The 19,709-nt window shown below is 40.0% G+C and overlaps 1 protein-coding gene across 1 annotated transcript; it reads left to right on the top strand.

Annotated features, from left to right (window-relative positions):
• The first annotated feature begins 10,289 nt into the window (after positions 1-10,289).
• On the top strand, positions 10,290-18,489 carry taf5 (TAF5 RNA polymerase II, TATA box binding protein (TBP)-associated factor). The gene is made up of 11 exons (XM_042484624.1): positions 10,290-10,698; positions 11,501-11,729; positions 11,859-12,174; positions 12,299-12,462; positions 13,430-13,565; positions 14,761-14,881; positions 15,298-15,427; positions 15,817-15,981; positions 16,086-16,263; positions 16,919-17,096; positions 17,752-18,489. The coding sequence occupies exons 1-11, from the start codon at positions 10,290-10,292 to the stop codon at positions 17,964-17,966; spliced, it is 2,241 nt and encodes a 746-aa protein (XP_042340558.1). The 3' UTR covers positions 17,967-18,489.
• Positions 18,490-19,709: the final 1,220 nt, after the last annotated feature.

The following is a 19,709-nucleotide window of genomic DNA, read 5'->3' as shown; positions in this document are numbered from 1 at the left end:
CATCAAATGGGATAATCTAGGTCTAAATTTATTTTTCTATCTCCCAACAACTAAATTATGTTTGCCAAAATGTGTATCTGGTTGTGGCATAATCTCCAAACGATTATGGAGCCAACTCTGCGGACCTGGCGGAAATGAGGAGAAATGGTCATCACAAGAAATCTATTTACATCCTACAGGCGTGCCTGATGACTGTGTTTCCAGCTAAAGCAGCAAAAAAAAATAAAATAAAACAGCAAGTAAAAGCTTTGAGAGTTCTTCTGGAGATGTGGTTTTTGATGGTTTTGTATGTCATAAGTCTCTTATCTAAAAATCAAAACTTAAATGCAGACTTGGGGTTTCTTGGTGAATTCAAACACGAGCCTTTTTGCGCATTTATGTTTGAAATCAGTGTGTTTCCACCTTTTCATGTTCCACCACACGTCTGTCTGTTGTTGTGTTTCCATAGGTTGGTCAGTCCCCAAGGACGTTCCCATCATCCTGTCAACCCTCCCCTCCTAGTGACATCAAATGGTAGTAACAAAGGAAAACCTGGTCCACCCCCTTCCTTTATTTTGTGTCCGAGACACACACACACACACACACACAACTCAAGGAGAACAAAGAGCATTGCTTTGCCATGAACAGGTTTGTTTGTGCATGTGCCTGTTTGTCATTTCCGATGTATATATGTATATTTTCATGCCAGGGACAGAATGATTGATTACATTTTGGTCGTGTAGGCCAAGTCCCTCAACTCCCTGATGAAAATCAATGTCTCCTTTCCGACCTGATAACCTTTGGTGAAAATGTGTTCCTGAACACTTTGGCTTACAGAGCAAATCAGGATTAAACTTGTGTCCACATCGACAGATTTCAGGAATTCACAAAAACTCGCTATGTGTGAGACATGGATCTTTCTATCAGCCAGTCCATTGTCCGGGACGTCCTCTGAGAAGAAGCCTGCCAATGAGACACACGCTGGAAGGGAGAGGTGTGACGTCCCTCGATAAATTATTCTAATTTATGAGGGGATGGATAGAAAGAGCTAGTAATATGACCATCTCTCTTTCCTAAGATATTTTCTTTTGTATCCATACAAGTATACTTAAAAGAAACTGATTGAATTATCAAAGCTAAAACAACATAAAAATCCTAAAATTATGTCATTTTTCTCAAAAATGTTTTCGTTGCCATTGGTTACAAATTGTAATTATTGATTCAGGCTTTAAGTACCAGGGCTCTGACCTTTAGCAAATTGGAGGCCACCTCTTTATCTTATCCTCACAGCAGCTGTCAGTCAGTGTGTGTGTGTGTGTGTGTGTGTGTGTGTGTGTGTGTGTGTGTGTAAGTGTGTGTGTGAATCTTTAGACATGCTCATTGGACCACAGAGAAGGCTAATTTGGTAGGGGCGCTATCTGAAGAGGTTTGGATTGCAGAGAACAAAGGACATTCATGCAGTGAACTGCCTCTTACATAAGGCTTCATTCTGTAATAACACCATGTGGTTCAACAACAAACACCAATGAATTATAATAACTTCAATAATTATATAGTAATATTTGATATAGAGATGTAGAGTTTTGGCTGCATAAAACAGAGAGTTGAATCAAAATGATCCAATAGGACTCTGCAGGTTTCTGGGTTTGAGTTTGTTATGTCGCCTCGCTGCGCCTTGCTGCCTTATTAGTTTTAGATGGAGCCTGAATTATTTATGGTGATAAAGATAAAACAGTGGTGCACAACATTGTGTTGGGAAGGACTTGCAGTGGGGGGGGGGGCTAAAGTGCCTGTTTAGATCTACTGACAAAAAAATGTGTGGGAGGTAACTGTGAGCAGAGAGAGGGAGAGAGAGGAGGCTGTGCAGAACGTGATAACAACTCAAATTTATCAGTTTTAGGATAAGATCATTAATATCATGAACACCACTTCACACGTCTGGTAACAGATGCACATAAGTAGTAAATGTCCTTTCCTGATGATGGCAAGATCTCCGAGTTGTGACAAACTACATCCACCTATTTGTATATCAATGTAATCACTACTTTAGCCCCCACATAAAACAATCTCTGAGCATACATTGACACAAGCATTCTAAAAATTGCATCTTTGCATGATATATTATAGCATAATTGTGTTTTTTTTGTTGTTGTTGTTTTTGTGCAACTTTACGTTATTTATAGTTTTAGCTCGCTTTTTTGGTTATAATAATGTGTTCACCAAGTTCTGGAAACACAGATCCCTAAAAGAAACATTATAAGTAAGACAAAAAGTTTTTAACAAACCTCCAGGCATACAGCTCTTGCTTTCTGCAACCTTGCATCCTCATACGAGGACATTACACTTTGCTTTTGCTGCGCCTTATACTTCATTTTAGCTTAACTCAGACCTGCAGTTAACATGTTAAGTAGACTATGTGAGAACTGATATATTATAACAGCGAGAAGTTTAAGATCCAAGTCATAATGAACCCGAATAATACTTTAATTCATCTGTCTGCAGAACAATCAAACTCCTTACGACTTTCCTGAAGCCAAATATAAATTTCCTGGATATTACTGTTCAAACCCGCCTTATTTTGTTTTGTCTTAAGATACTGACTTTTAACCTGACTATTCTAAATAGTTCTCTCCTGCATGTTAACCTTTAACACACTGAGATAACATTTTTAGTTTCGGAAAGTTTGATGGCTGATTAAAATACATTAATAGGCCTATTAGGACGGATACTTTTTTCCAGTGTAACCACTCAAAGCTACCTCAGACTTATATTGATGGTTACTTTATCAGCTTCCTTTGGGCAGATGGATAAAATGCCATGCTTAAGGGCACTTTGTTAATATAATGTGTATTTCATCTACTCAGACTTTTTCCAGCTGTTCTGGGGGATTCAAACAAGCTTGCTTCTGTGCAGCTGCAACTACCCATCCATAAGGCCCAGCAGAGCCGACAACTGCGTGCAGAATCCAGCCTTCCTGTTAGGTCAGTATTGAATAATGCAGGCTCCCCACATTTCACCCCCTCAAAATGGAGATCTCTAGTGCCACAGCTCTGCCTTCGCACCCATTATTCCGCTTGGATAGGCAAAAGACTGTAAGATGGATTCGTGCACGCACGCACACAAGTGCACTATCGTGCACACACACACACATGCACCACCTCACACAGGGCAAAGAAAATAAGAGCAGCCCCTGAGAGATAAGGAATGACAGGACAGAAGCTAACCAGAATTATCTTGCAGCTTTGAGTAAGTTACTGTGACATAAAGATGGATTTCAGGGAATTTGGTGGAAACCTAACGACATAGAAGTATTTCCAAAACCAAGTTTTGTGATACAAATGACATAGAAAGATATTTTTCAGGTGAGATAAAGGTTTGAACCCCTGTTGCTTGTGGCAGCGGCGCAAATTAAAGCTAAATCTGTGAGGTGCTTGTGCATTATTGCGAAAAGGGAGCAAAGGGGACACTAACTATAACAGACTCAGTGATCCGAGCTTGGTCAGAGAGACTGGCGACACAGACAGACCAGGCTGCCTGAAGAAGACAGGCTGTGTCAGCTCTGTCCACAGAGAGATGGACCTGTACATTTAATATATATGTCATAAATGAATGAATATGTGTAAAATGATTTTTTTGTTTAGTAAACTGTTTTGGCCATTACATTTTTGTCCATGCTTATGAGCTATTTGAATCTGAATTTGAACTGCAGTCCTTTTTATTGCTTCATGGAGATGCAGTTTTTGTTGTTGTTGTAAATGGCTACTAGACGAGATATCTTCCCCCCTCTTACATCACCGCAAGAAAACTGCTTCACTGTTAGCTCCGTTTTTTGTCACTCACAGGTCTCACACCTTCATTTACACCTGCCTCTCACCTCTCACATTCACAATCAAGCTCCTCTCCTTCCCAACTGTACATCTTCTGGGTCCAAGGCACCATCCTTTCTGTCTTGTTACCGCTCCCCCACTGCGCTGCCCCACCCGTCCTGTTCCCTGACCCAATCCCCAGCCCACCCACCATGCTACCTTCTCCCCCTCCCACCCTCCTTTTACTCCTTTCTCTCCCTTCATCTTTTTTCCCTCATTCTCTCTCTTTGCTTCTCTTAGGGCATTTTCCACCTCTTCTGAGAGTCACACCTCATGAATTATTTACTTGTGCATCTCAGTGGGGGATTTTGCTGCGTTTCCTGACCGTTTACAGCTCTAAGATAGACAGGCGGAGGTTTCTGAAAGGCAAAAATGTGCATGTAAGCATCACATATCATCTGCTTCACACGCTCACTCTCTGGCTGACTGCTGCCTGCCCCTGCCTGGAAAACAATACACCAACATAACAAAGTGAGGACGGACTGCATGCCAGCATCTTCCGAGTGTTGAAAAATGCAGAAGAGGGCATCCAGGGTGTAACGGACATTCTCTGGACAATTTATGAGAGTCGTGTAGGATTGATTTTATATTAGGCCCTTCAGAAGAAGGCATCATCTTAAAGAGATGGTGAATTTATTTCAGTTAATCAGATGCAGCTTAACTGCACCATTTCTCACAGCTGGGAAAAACCTTCCCTACACGTGCATGCATTAAAATCCAACATAAAAACGCTGAAAGCGACTTGAAAACTGCCACGCCCCACTCTGCATCCCCACATACTCTTTCCACACACTTTCCTGCAACGTAAAGCTTTTTTAATAATAGCTTTTGCCATTTATCTTTTTTTATTTTTACAGCATATGCCTCAGACGGTGGTAAAATTGATAAACTAATATAAATCCAACATCTGAAATGATTTTTTCTCCACACTTGGGATGATGCCACCAATACCAATTAGCACATCTGCTATAAACCTTCCCTCCAGACTGATCACAGGACATTTTTACTGGCACATAAGCACAGCAGCTTGAGGGGGACATCCATAAGAGTGCATCTACTCCTGAAATGCATTAACCGTGCAAACACAAAGCAAGAGCCTTTTAATTTAAATCAGTGATGCATGTGAGTGGTTATCAGCACCAGATTGGTTAGCACAGTGTTAATGTGAGCTCTTATAACAAGTGCAGGGACAGCGGTAGTTGACATGAAGATGACATAAGCGTGAACATTGTGTGATGCTCAAACATGCGTAACAGTGATTTTCTTATGTTTGGACTGAATAATGTACTGATGTATTTCTCTCAAAAAGTGTGTTTTGGCTCTACAGCAATATGAATTTCAAGGGGGAATAGTCTTTCTTTGGTCTTTGTGTGCTCCTACAGCTCTGTCTCTGCTGGGTGATGCCACACCCTGCTGCCTCCTGACACACACCAAAAGAGAGAGAGAGAGGGAGAGAGGTGGAGGGAGAGGGAGAGATGGGGGGGTTGGTGGGAGAGTCCACCAGCTTCTGCACACACAGAGGGGAAACTGAGCAATGTCATCACCGAGGTGTGAAAGGAGTACACAACTGTGCATGCGTCTCTTCCCACCTTACACAGTCATTATACTGTGAAGAGCATGTGAGATACTTTAAGTGGTATATAAGACACATAGGGCGGCAGAAGACAAAAGATTACAGATGCAGGTTTTGTGATGGTTGAGTTCAGTAAAAATACAAAAAGCAACTGGAAAAACAAGTAACAGTAGAAGATAGAAGATATTAAAGGTTGTACAATGTTGCTGCCAGCAGCAGAGAGCAACTGAGGGTGAAAAGTTGAATTGATTTTTACACTAACGCTTGGTTTCAAAGCGTCTGTAATTAGATCTAATTTCACCATCTAAAGTTCCCAGATGGCCAGCATGTTGATACAGACTGAATTAAGGCTGTGATGTCAGGTGACCAAAAATTAATGACAGGATAACATCTACTGCCAGTGTCAATCTGATATAGGCTAGAATACTGATAACAGATGACGTTGATATTTTGTTGGTTTTAAGTTGTGTAGTTAAGTCCCCGAAATCCAACATTTTCTGAATGTGTCATGTTAATGTTACCACTTGGAGGACAAAACCCAAAATCTGCAAAACGTCATAATGTTCACGTCCACACAACATGAAATTCTAACATCGTTATACATTTTAAATATTGTCTGTTTCATTCCAACGCAAATTCAACATCCACGTGGAAAGAGTCCAACGTGTTTCTGACGTCATATTGAAAACCGGTGCCAGCTGGTTTAGCGAGAGAGGGAGAAAGCTTCCTCATTTTGAATCAATACTTCACCTACAAAATTACCATTTGTAAATCGATTAGTCATGCCGTTTGAATCCTTGAAGAATTCTCTTGGATGCCTCCATGGAAAATAGTAAACATATTGATTTATTTATAGATTGGGGAACTACAGCAAAACTATATAAAAACATTTGTTTGCACAAGTCCTACAATCTAAGTCTCATTTCCTGAACATATGCATTGACACTTAAAGATGTACAGAGTCTGGCTTTAAAGAGAGCAGAGATGCGTTTCCCTGTCATTTCAGTTTTAAATCATAAGGTTTTAGCAAAAATGCATGTGTTTGTGAAGCACTGAGCGTACGATTGGATTGATGAGACTTAGTTTGATTTAGTTTTGCTGTTGTTAAACATGGTCTCCAGTCAATCAATATACTTGCGGTTGTCTGTGGAGGCATGCAAGAAATGATTTCTCTACGAATTCAAGGTAATAAAGCATAACTGAACATTTTATGAATGGTCATTATTTGGGTGAAATATTCCTATCCCAACATACAGATTGAAAAAAAAATCAAATGTAGCCTATTCCAGTGAACGTAGCAATAAATGCAAAAACACTTAATTAAAAGCCTTTCAAAGAACGTCCCTTTAAGAATGTAAAATTATTTTGCCGGATTGTATAAGCAGTATTGTAAAGTTAGATGATCCAAGTGGCACTAAATGCACCATTTTAATGAGCTTATGTGCAAATATAGTTACAGTCTTCAGCTTTATGCGGTGAAGCAAAAACGTACAATATTTTGCTTTGAAATGTAGTGGAGTAAAAATACATATTAAATCATAAAGTGGCCGTACCTCAAAATCTTGAGGTCTCTCATCGACACAAATCAACCCTTGAGTTGCAGCTGACTGCTTCATGTAATCACTCAGCTTTATTTCAAATCAACGTCAACACTGGTGAGCTGCCACGAAGCATTAAGCAGCTCGAGGAGACTGCGTTGTCTGTCTTTATCTTTCATTATTCCATAATTTCAAGAAAAAAGCACTGGTCCCTTTATGGTGGAGCAGGTGCTTGACTTTGCAGCACAGCAGGATATTTGTAAATGGCTATATGAAGGGAATACTTATAGATCTTAAATCAATAACCTCAAGCCTGACACATGTGTTTCAGTACTGGTCATCTGCATATCTGCTCGGTAAGCGCAACACGAGTTATGCCAACCATGTGTCATAAAATTGCTGATCTTAGTATTAAACCCAAAACATTGTCATTCAGTGACACCTAAAGGAGGCATGCACCCTCAGTCCCTAATGAGCAGCGTTACAATGAGCCTGCACTGATGACCACGCCCTGAGCTGCTGATGTTTGTCTCCCACCAACCTATCTCACCCCACCCCCATTTCTCCTCCACACGAAGCTACGCCACCGCAATGTTATACAACACCCTGCTGCTTCTGCCGTGAACCTTTCTCCTCCTTTGTCCCACCCCTCACTGTGGACCTCAGTCTGCACGTTAAACCTGCCGCTGAGTTATCATGATGTCCAGTTTGGATGAGCCGGAGCAGGAGAAAGGGGTTTCCACAGGTGCATCTGAGCTTGATGGGAAATAAGTTGGAAATTGGTCAGAATGTGGATTTTTATGTTTTCTATTGTACATTTATCACGAGGTGTGATGATAAAAGCCGATCTTGAGCAAAGTATGGCATAAAAGAGATGTGAAATGTTTAAGAGATGCTGCCAGAGAGCAAACATGACTTGTGCATTGTGTGAAAATAAAAATAAAATGCTATTAGTTCTGATATTCTACTGACAGTCTCTGAGAAATGAAAACAGATACTGCGCGGACCCAAAACATGCACAGTCAGCAGTATATAAGTGCGTCTCTTACAGGGAGTTTAGAGCGTTTAGAAAGAGAAGAAGGTGTGTTATACTGTACAGGCAGAAATCCAGCCTCAGCAGAATGCAAAGTGGCTGCTGATACTTATATGCATCTCTCATGTGCTTTCCCTCGCTGCCATGAGTTGCATGTAAAACATTCAGTCAAGCCAACTTTGCAAAAGACAAAGTTTGAATGAAAATGTGCTGATCAAGACCACAATGCTATTAGGTCAAACGGATATGTTCCTCACCTTATTGCATCACTCATTGTCTGACACTGAGGAATTGTATTAAGGGGAGGATAGTGTATTGTTTTAATCCATAAGACAAAGCAGCAAAGAAGGATGTGACATTAAATACACATCGGATTAAAAATACAGCAGTTATTTGTTTCTAAAACCAAAAAAAACAAAAGATTCACTGGTTTTGTTACTCTATTGTGACAGTAAAATGAATATCATTGGCTTTTTGACTATTGATTGCACAACACATTCAAGGGCATCACCATGGGCTCTGGGAACATGTGATGGGTATTTTTCACAGAAAATAATCAGTAAATTCAACGATAATAAAAATGATCTTTTGTTCTGGCTCTCTTTCGTTATATATGTCCCAGGAGGCGATCCAGAGTAAACTGGGCAGAGTTAGTGTGGGACCAAAGTGCCACCACCTGGTACAAAACGGTACATCTCGAATTATAAATAAAGAGCACACATATACTGAAAATTTAAACGAAACACTTTTGTTTTTGCTCCTTTTTTTCGCAGGTTTAAATTTAAAGATTTAAATGGGTTTTTTTATGATCTCAAAAGATATATTTCCCTTAAATCTAGTCATAAATGTGTTCAAATCTGCATCACTGAGCACTCATGCTTTTTTAAGATAATCCATCCACCTAACAGGTTTGGCATATCATGATGCTGATTAAACAGTGATGGTACATCCAACCAGCCCCACAACTGCAGAGCCACCAGCAAGTCTATCATGATGACAAACTGCTGTCAGGTCAAGACCCTGGTGAGGGTGATGAGCACACAGATTAGTTTCCCGTGTTTTTCTGCAGAAATTCGTTGGATGTGCAAACCAATTGTTGCGTCAGCTGTTTGGGCGGCTGTTCTTAGACCAGCGAGATGGATATGGAAACCTGATTTTAATGCATTTGTGACCAGAATTTGAGAGAAATAGGCTGTATCTTTTAAGAGCATGAAGAATGTCTTAGATCTTTAACTTAAACCTGTGAAAAATAGGAGCAAAAACAAGTGTTGCACTTAAACTTTAAGAACTGTTTTAGTTCTTAAATAAAAATGATAGTTACTGCTCAGATTCATACAGTGTACCTGAGCCTCAGAGAAAAAAGGACATCAGCTGCAATAGGCCAAGTTATGCATAGTAAATATGCAGAAATCTTATTTGAAAGCAAAATTGACCCTATTGATGACACATTTACAGGCAATAGATTAACATTTAGGATTCTTCTTATGCAATGTATCTCCAGTAGCCTATAGCTACTTGTCCTTTTATCCAGTGATCCATAATCCATAATGTATGACACGTGTTAAATTCTGCACTTTGCACATAGATAAGGCACTTTGCACCGTGCACTTTATGCAATACAGTTTACATTGCTACTGCTAATGCGCTTTTGTCCTCTGTATGAAATGTTGTATTCTGTTTTGCTTTTGGGTTTTTCTTCACTTTTTGCACACTTATTTGCACATTTTTCTTTTTTTATTGCTCTTTTTAATCTTTTTGGCTATTTTGTTTGCTTCTTCTCTGTACATACTGAACATGTCATGATTATTATTGTTATTTATTATATTATATTATAGGTTAAGTGCCTTCCTTTGTATTTAATTTGCATTATTTTGCTTTTTTAAAAATATTTTATTCAGTTGCTGCTCTCTTATTTGCTGCTGTAACAAAACAATTTCCCTCACGGGATTAATGAAGTATTTCTATTGTTTTCTATTCTTTCTTTCTGTCTGTCTATTGTCTGTTACCTGCGAAGGGACTACGGATGTAAATTAGCAGTCCTGCAAACTTCGGCATATTGACATTAAATGAATAAATAAATATTTTATCTAAATGTAGTGGCAGAGTTTTTAATACTCCCTGGGTTCAGGTGTGAGCTGTGTTTAGGTGTTTACAGTCAGTGACAGAGGTACAGATGCTGGAGGCGGGACTTATGCTACACATGATGACGTTGCATCAATAAGCACCAATCAGGTGACCTGATCTTTCTTGCCCGGTGTTTTCCTTTTTTAAGCTTCGCACATGCGCACTTCATTTCTAAAATGGCGGCCGTACAAGGTGGTCTGGTCGACGCGGCTGAAGAAAAAGACATAAAAACTGAACCATCAAACGATGGCTGCGGAAATAATAATGCAAACGAGGGAAGACTGCTCTCCGCGTCCCCCGGCTCCAGCGCACCGACTGGGAGTAACAAATCCTCGGAGGAACAGCAGACGCTGCTGGCTGTCCTGCAATTCCTCAAAAAGAACAAACTGACCGAGTCCGTCGAGATTTTGCGTCGTGAAGCGGGATTACCTGAAGACTCTCTGGACCTGAAGGCGGGTGACTCCTCCGGGACGGGCTCCGGGGCTGCTGCCGGCAGCGTGGACACGGAAGGCGGCGGGGATACGAGCTCTCTGCTCAGCCGGGTGACCAGCTCATCCTCCGCTGCAGCCCAGGCGCCAACTAAAGGTCCGACACACAACTCAGCCACTGCTGGAAACAAACGTTTCCTGTTAATATATCAGCACCTACGAGTTAGAAGTGTTTCCTAAGTTCAGTAAGTTTACTTTGGTTCCTTTGGATGCCAAAGTTTGGGGGGTTTTTTTGTGTGAGGGGTGGAAGTAACAACAATTAACCCGAAAAGTGAGGTGATGAAAATGCACGTGGATTGAAAAGAAGAGGGGTAAAAATGGATGAAGAATGAAAAAGGGATAAATTATTAAGACATTTGATACATTTGAAGACGGTTTTGAACAAAGCAGTTCTGTTATGATGAAAACAGAGCCATGTTTCATAATTTTCCTATCATTTACATAACACAATTGCCTATTGTCATTCAAAAGACCAGTTTGTAAGATTTAATAATAATAATACCATTTGTTTATAACACGCTTTTCATGGTAGTCTAAGACACTTTACGCATGTTAAAACGACCATAAAAAGAGAATACAGTTAAATATATATGTATTTCTATTACATATTTAGGGAGATTTAGTGGCATCTAGTGGTGCGAATTGCAGATTGTAACCAGCTGAAATTCCTTCAGTGTTCATTGTTAAAAAGGGCTTTTGCTGGGGGCCGAATTATCTGCAGAGGTGTGTTTATCAAGTCATATAAACCAGCAAAAACACTGAAAAGAAGCTGTTTCTGTGGCTTAGCTGTCATCATTTTATGATGACAGCTAAGCTGAAAAAACATGATGAAAAACAGTATTGTCTCTAAAAGCTGTGGCTGGTTGATATCAATAGAAAGCACATCTCTTCTTCAACAGCTGTTGGGGAGGATCAGCCAGACGTCAACGTGGTGCTGTCAGCTTACAGCCAGCAGGGAGACCCGACGCTGTACCAGGTTTACTACAGCGGCCTGAAGAAGTTCATAGAATCAGTTTTGGACTGTCACCGAGCAGAGCTGTCCCAGGTCTTCTACCCGCTGTTCGTGCACATGTATCTGGAACTGGTGTACAACAATCACGAAAGTGAGGCCAAGGCTTTCTTTGAAAAGTGAGTTTCCTTCGCATAGTGTATGTCCGTCCAAATGTAAACAGTTAACTTGATTTATTTACTTTTTCGTAGTAGCATAAATCCTGCCCTGTTGATAAACTCTGTTTTGTTTGTTTCTGCTCGCCTCAGGTTCAGTGGGGATCAAGAGTGTTACTATGAAGACGACTTGCGTGTTTTGTCCAGCCTTTCCAAGAGGGAACACATGAGAGGCAACGAGACTCTGCTGGACTTCCGCACCAGCAAGTTTGTCCTGCGGATCTCCCGCGACTCTTACCAGCTGCTGAAGAGGCACCTGCAGGAGCGTCAGAACAACCAGATCTGGAACATCATACAGGAGCACCTCTACATCGACATCTTCGATGGCATGCCACGCAGCAAGAGCCAGATCGATGCCATGTCTGGCAGCTTGGCTGGAGAAGCCAAGCGAGAGGCCAACAAGACTAAGGTTGGATTTATACACCAGCACCCAAATATCATGGCGTCTTTGTTTTTTTTTTTTTTGTTTGTTTGTTTTTATGTCTCCCCCAACTTTTTGAATTCATGTTCCTGCTTTATTATTATTCAATCAGGTTTACTATGGACTGCTGAAGGAGCCAGAGATTGAGCTGCCTCTTGACGATGAGGATGAGGAGGCCGAGAATGAGGAGGGTAAACCCAAGAAGAAGAAACCCAAAAAGGACAGCATGGGCTCCAAGAGCAAGAAGCAGGATCCTAATGCACCATCACAGACCAGGTAGAGAGTTTTGATGCAGCGTTATGAAGCTCTAAACGTCCAGAACGTGCTAGCTGCAGCAGTTGGGAACATTTTTAATTGGAAAATTGTTGCATGACCTCAAACCTTAATTTAAAGGAACTGAACAGTTGATTTAGGGTTCATACAAAGTGCTTGAGGTGCTTGAATTTGACACTAAATTGACAATTTAAGTCAAAATCAGACATTTTTTTTAACTTGGTGCTTGAAAAAGTACTTGTATATAACAGAAGAGAAGAGAATGATAAATCTTTTTTATAAAAGATATTAGACATATGTTAAATACAGAAGCCAAAAAAAGCTGTTCTTGCAATTCTTTTTAATGCTGTAAGAGCAGTATGAACTCCAAGTGCAAATGTGTTGGTAAAAAGCAGTAAACATTTGGCAGAAGGATGTTTTGCTAGCTTTTAAACAGTCGCACTGGAGCAGCATCAACCGTTAGCACGGGATTTTGAGCTGTAATTTTGCAGGACATATGCAGCTGTGTGTGTGTGACTGCTGGTGGTGGGGCTGTTGAATAGAGGTTTTGAGTTTGTCGGTTGTGTGGAAGCCTTTTTCTGCTTTTGTGTCCTTTTCCAACAACATGCCTTAATAATTTAACCAGTGAATTAACAATGGGTTAACTTTAGGTCCTGGTAGCATGTGCGCTCCATTTACAAACTTGCGAAATTCTCTTGCAATAGAATGGTTGTGGAGAAAACTATCTCATCCTTTAAAATAATAAGTGCTTGAAAAAGTACTTAAATGTCCTGAATTTGACTTGTCCCTGTCTGTACAAACCCTGATAATATTGTCGTATTTGCCAAACACCCAAGCCTCAACATGTTCCAGTTTTTAAAAGAATCTGTCATATTTTCAGTTATTTACTTGCAAGCACTTTCTGAAAATCCTAACACTGTTTGTGGACCCACCAGTCAGCGGCAGTTGCGTTTTGTTTCTTGTTGTTCAGGATACCTCTCCCAGAGCTAAAGGATTCAGACAAGCTGGACAAGATCATGTACATGAAGGAGGCCACCAAGAGGATCCGCCTGGGACCGGATAACTTGCCCTCCATCTGCTTCTACACATTTCTCAACGCTTACCAGGTAATTACTCATAACTAGGGAACAAGTAATTTCCCAAACATTTAAACGAAAGTTGAAACTTAGAATAGTCAACTAGTCTAAAAGTAAGAGCACAATCAGACAGCGTCAAAATTGAGTTCTGCTTCATCTCCAAAGTTCAAAACATATTTCAAAGTTTATAAGAGCCATTTAAAATTGTTAATCACATTTATCTATGGCCAGTTCTTAAATCTGGTACTGACAGGCGAATACACTAATGCTGGTACTAATGGTACTAATGCACATCCCTACTCAAAACAAATTAACTGAATATCTGACATGTAAACACATTTAAAGGGATAGTTTGGATTTTTTTAAGCGGGGTTGTATGAGATACTTATCCATAGTCAGTGTGTTACCTACAGTAGATGATGGTTGGTACGCTCCCGGTTTGGAAAAGCAGGCAGGAGTACCACCACTAAAGCTATGCTACCTGCTGTTGTAGATGGGGGCAGCAGCAAAACTATTTTAGCCACCAAAAAGAATCAACATCAGTTTAAGTGTACACTATGTTTTAATATTTTCACCGCTTTACCTCGCTGTCAGACAGCCCTTTTGGATGCAGAGCTGAAGTTATTTATCTATGACATCTTCGAAGCCAGGCTCCACTGACAAAAACAGAAATTTTACCTTTAAAACATGCCACATGCTGGTCTATTGCTGCGTTGATTGGTTACTTTATGTTACTTTGTCACTTTGGTGAATCGGAAATAATCCTTTAAAACGCCAAGTCACAAAAACACAAAGAAACATAACGAGACAACTCCCGTGCTCAGAGGTAAAATGATGAAATTGTAATGGAGTCTGGTGGTTTTAAAGAAAGCATAGATAATGTTTTCAGTTCACTATCTGAAAAAGTGTGTACTGGCAAGATTAAGGAGGGACAATATTTAAAATATTGTGGACACTTAAACTATAATTGTTTTTTAAAGTCCATTTTGCTGCCGCCTCCCTCCACAGCAGTACGTGGTTAAGCTTCTGTGTCGGTTCTCCGGCCTGCTTCTCCAAACTGAAGGTGTGCATCTACTGTATGTAATACACTGACTATGGATAAGCACCTCATGCAACCCCACTCCAAAAAATCCAAACTGTCCCTTTAAGCAAGTTGTAGTGAGTGGGTTGTTAATTATAAACTACAGGAGAATCATTTCTTTTATTCTCACCTCTCGCCCTGCAGGGTCTGACTGCAGTGGACTTCACAGACGACTCCAGTCTGATCGCGGGAGGCTTCGCTGACTCGACCGTTCGAGTATGGAGTGTCACACCAAAAAAGCTCCGCAAGGTCAAGTCTGCAGCAGGTACAGTGCACGACTGACAACCACAACCTTAATTGCTCTGATTTTAAAGCTTTTACAACCATCACTCAGGTGCAGGATCAGTATATGCTAGACTGTGAAATATGTATAATTCCATCCTTCAGTAGTGTGAAGCCTGTCTTCTTAAAGTTAACTTTTTTACTGCTTACTTATTATATTGCTGTGCTTTTTTTCCTGCTGTCTTATTATCATATTGCTTGTGTTTTGGCAGTTAACACATTATACTGATCTGAGTAGTTTTTTCTTTTTCACTGCTCTGTGCCTACTATTATATTGCCTTGTGTGTCTTTCACTGATGCTTCCTGTTTGCACTATAACCCTGGCTGTTGTAATGTTTTTTTCTTGACTTTTTTTCCAAACACAAGTATGTTTTTTTTTTTCCTCCTCTCTCTCTCAAGACTTGAATCTGATCGACAAAGAGTCTGACGATGTGCTGGAGAGGATCATGGATGAGAAGACGGCCAGCGAGTCAAAGATTCTCCATGGACACAGCGGCCCGGTGTACGGCATCAGCTTCAGCCCAGACAGGTAGGAATGATTTCATAGTTAATTTTTGTGCCTATATTATTATTGTCAGCCTGTGCACTCATGTTTACAGTTAACAAATATGTTAACAAATATATAGGGACTTCAAATTTTTAATTATAATAATTAGGGCCAGTAGAAGGGGGATGCTGATGAAGAACTGTTATTAAAACCATTTCAAAAACTGCTTTTAATGTGTTAATAATGTGTTTGTGTATTGTGATCTGTTATTATCGTTTTTAACTTGTAAAGTGTCTTTGAGTACCATGAAAAGCGCCCTCTAAATAAAATCTATTACTTTTTTTATTATTATTATTAAAAAGTCCCCTGACTAGCTTTTTTTATGTGCATTTAAATATACTTACCGTTGACCTTCTCGTTCTGCCTTTCAGAAACTACCTGTTATCAAGTTCTGAAGATGGTACAGTCCGTCTGTGGAGTCTCCAAACATTTACTTGTCTGGTAGGCTACAAAGGCCACAATTACCCAGTGTGGGACACACACTTTTCCCCTCATGGGTACTATTTTGTCTCCGGGGGACATGACAGAGTTGCTCGGTAAGAAGCTGTCCGTCTGTATTTTTCTGTGACACAGAGGAAAATACACAGCAGTCCTGTCTACAGATGTCTGTCATTGTTCTCTGTCTTGCTTTCTCTGACAGTCTGTGGGCAACGGATCACTACCAGCCTCTGCGGATATTTTCTGGTCACCTCGCTGATGTCACTTGCACCCGCTTCCACCCCAATTCCAATTATGTGGCTACAGGGTCTTCTGATCGCACCATCCGGCTTTGGGATGTCCTGAACGGAAACTGCGTCCGCATCTTCACTGGTCACAAGGTCAGACGAGTCTCCAGAGCGCACGTCTGATCTGTCAGCAGAAGGGCCGTATCATGATAACCAAATCTGTTGTCTAAAGTAATGAATATAAGCATTATAATATACAATATATATACAATATAAGCAAACGTAAACAAAATGTAATTTGAGTAGTCATACTGTTCAAAATCAAAACTAGGCTGATGCCAATAAAAAAGAAATAAGCTCCCAAATTTAACATTAATGCATTGTTTAGACTTGTGTATACATACACAACACCTGTATGATTTCTAAGTGATCTTATAAAGACAGGCTATGCAGCGAATTTTCTTTACACCCATAGATTGAAAGGAGTTTAAGATTCCCTGATTCGTCCTGCAGCATTGCCAGCAGAACTTTATTTTTTTTAATTTGGACTTTTTTGAAAAATTGAACATTAAATAAGAAAGGTCTAAAAAGGGCACATTGTAGCCTTGTTCACGTTGTTGCATGAAACAAACTGAATGAGAGCAGCAGCCTAAAGAGTCAAAACATGCAGAAAGAAACGAAGCAACCCGACAATCAAAGAATAAATCATTAGATACAAAAGCAAATAGGGGAAAAAAACAACAAAAAAAGCAGGACTTACTGCTGCAGAGACCACTACTGAGGCAGTCCTGTAACTCTTGTCTTGCAGGGTCCTATCCACGCATTGGCTTTCTCTCCCAATGGGAAGTTCTTGGCTTCAGGAGCGACTGACGGCAGAGTTCTTCTGTGGGACATTGGGCATGGGCTGATGATCGGAGAGCTTAAAGGCCACACGGATACCATCTACTCGCTCAGGTTCAGCAGAGACGGAGAGATCCTTGCCTCTGGTGGGTGACCTACAACATCTTTGAAAGGAATACTTCCCCCCCATGATGATCTTTTGTATATCCATAATCTACCCTGTCCAAAAATTGAGAAAATTTGTGATTTAATTAAGAGGTCCGTGTTTAGCAACTGTAAATCTGTATCAAGAGTTTAAAAACTGTCACACACTGTCACAGTGTTATCCAAGTCTCATTTATCCAGTCGTGTGATCAGTACTTGCCAAACACGTGCGTTTGCATAGAAACTTTGCTATTTAAAACAATTCTGTATGAACAGTCACAGGCTGGATAAATGAGACTTGAGTTACACTGCAGAAGTTGCGCAAAACTTTGTAAAGAGATGTTTGGTGTCAAATGTGGTCCCCTGTGACTTCAATTCATCAAGAATTTCCTCAGTTTTATGATTCTTCATTTACCTTGGTGGCATGTGAGGAAAATGTTTCCTTTGTGAATTCAACATGACATGGGGTGATATACAGATAATCATTTAGGGGGTGATGAATTCCATTAATTTGGCATCAGTTGAGTATAACTGTTAAACTGAACACATGTATAGCTAGATCTGTTGAAATAATAAGCTTTTAGAAAACAATGATGCAACAAAAGTTTTAATATGACTCACATGCAGACATGACAGTGTTTCGTTTTGTTTTTCTAGGCTCCATGGACAACACTGTTCGTCTGTGGGATGCTATGAAAGCCTTTGATGACTTAGAGACTGATGACTTTACAGCAGCTACAGGACACATCCATCTACAAGATAACTCCCAGGAGCTTCTTCTGGGCACCTACTTGTCTAAATCCACACCTGTCATACACCTTCACTTCACCCGCAGGAACCTGCTGTTGGCTGCTGGGGCATACAATCCATGAGACATTATTGAATGATGAGAAAATAATCCACAGAAGCTGAAAATGAAGCGTCTGATCCCCTTGCACCACACGTAACTGAAGAGGTTTGCGGTGCAGTTGGGAAATAACAAAACATTGTTATCAACAAATCACCTCTGGTGAGAATTTAGCTGTGAATGAAGTTTAAAATTAACCCAGCCAACTCCTGTTCTGGCTCTAAGTCTGACATAGTCAGGTTACAAATCAAGCAGATTTGCTGCAGATATCCCCTCACCATGAAAAGTGCCATTGTTGATTGAGGACCCTTTTTGTTTTTTTTAGATCACTGCCATTAATACAGCTTTGTTCAACAAGTGGCTAACATGTCCGTATCATAGTATTTTATACTGCCGTACACTGTAAATAAAACAACCATGTTTTCTATGTTTTGGACATAAATGTTCTTTATTGTTAACACAGGGAAACCAAACAGTCATCTTTTTACAAGCATGTCCAGCTGCTTTCTCCACTCCCAGCTGCTCAAAATGACGGTCAAAATGAACACCTGTGAGGAGACAAGAAGGGAATTTAGTTAAACAAATAGAGTAATAATTTCCTAAAATACAATGAGTTTGGAAAGTAAGAGGATGGAGGGACGTAACTGCACTTACGTGATCACTTTTCTGCGACAGCAGCCTGTTTCTTGGGCTTGAATTTGAAGAAAAGGCCAATGGCTAGTAGGCTGGCATATGTGGCCAAAACACACTAAAGAAGGAGAAAGAATCAATGATGACAAATTCACAGAGGCTTAATACTTTCACCATAGAGTCGGAAAATGTAGTTAAATTGCACACAACTCACATTCCTCCTTCCTATGGTTGTGTATGAATTGAAGTACTTGGCAAGCCCAGTAAACTGTGCCTGGTTTCCACCTTCGCTTCCTCCCATGATGGATTGTTAATGGTCCTGCAAGGAGGAGAACAAAAGGTGACTTAAGTGATTATTAATGACATATATAAACATGGTCATTCTTGACCTTGAGGACAAAACAGGACGTCTTCAGCGGAAACTAATATAAAGCTTTTAAACAGGAACATGGCAGCCCCCTTCTGAATACCTTTAAAAGACCATTTTAACCAAATTTAAGACTGATTTTTTATTCAAGCATTGCAGATAATTATAAAGGTTAGTAGCTATAGTCCTGTATAAACAGGTTTTATGTGGGAATATGGTCATTAGAGCAAGTGAGGTTGATCTACATTTTGCCGACAAGAAGACCAAAGCTCAAGTATAAAGTAAAAAGACAGTATTAAGTACAGTCATAGGTGTAAAGATTTGTAGCTGTGCAAATGTGGACTTTCAGACTTCACAAATTTAAATTTAAGACTATTTGATGCCTTCTATAGCCTAATATTTATAAAATTATATTTAAGACATTTTAGGACTTTTGAGGGACTTGCAGACACATTGCAAAATGCCCCCCCCCCCCCCAACAAAAAATGAAATGGATAGTCGTTTGACGGATATATGATTCCACTGGGACATTTTACAGATCTATAATTATTTGAGAAAGAAAATCCCTGCAAACAACTAAGAGGACCTTAGAGTTTGCATTAATTACAATATTTATTAGATTACTCCACGTTGTTGACAATTTCTTGGACATAAATGAGTTTTGGGGTTTTTTTTTCATTTAGGCCCTCAACGCAACAAACCCTCATTTTCTTGCAATTGCAAACTAACTTCAGTTATGAAGTTATTATATAAGAGATGGTTGGTTTGACA

Source organism: Plectropomus leopardus, chromosome 4, assembly GCF_008729295.1.
Source record: "Plectropomus leopardus isolate mb chromosome 4, YSFRI_Pleo_2.0, whole genome shotgun sequence".
Classification (NCBI taxonomy): domain Eukaryota; kingdom Metazoa; phylum Chordata; class Actinopteri; order Perciformes; family Serranidae; genus Plectropomus; species Plectropomus leopardus.
This window is presented reverse-complemented; position numbering and strand designations above follow the sequence as displayed.

What these genes read in the sequence shown, in the direction of transcription:
- taf5 (XM_042484624.1), top strand. Translation starts at nt 10,290, where the DNA reads ATGGCGGCCGTACAAGGTGGTCTGGTCGACGCGGCTGAAGAAAAAGAC. An exon ending in CATTTCTCAACGCTTACCAG is followed by an intron (nt 13,566 to 14,760) that starts GTAATTACTCAT and finishes CTCGCCCTGCAG; the next exon opens with GGTCTGACTGCAGTGGACTT. An exon ending in GGACATGACAGAGTTGCTCG is followed by an intron (nt 15,982 to 16,085) that starts GTAAGAAGCTGT and finishes TTTCTCTGACAG; the next exon opens with TCTGTGGGCAACGGATCACT.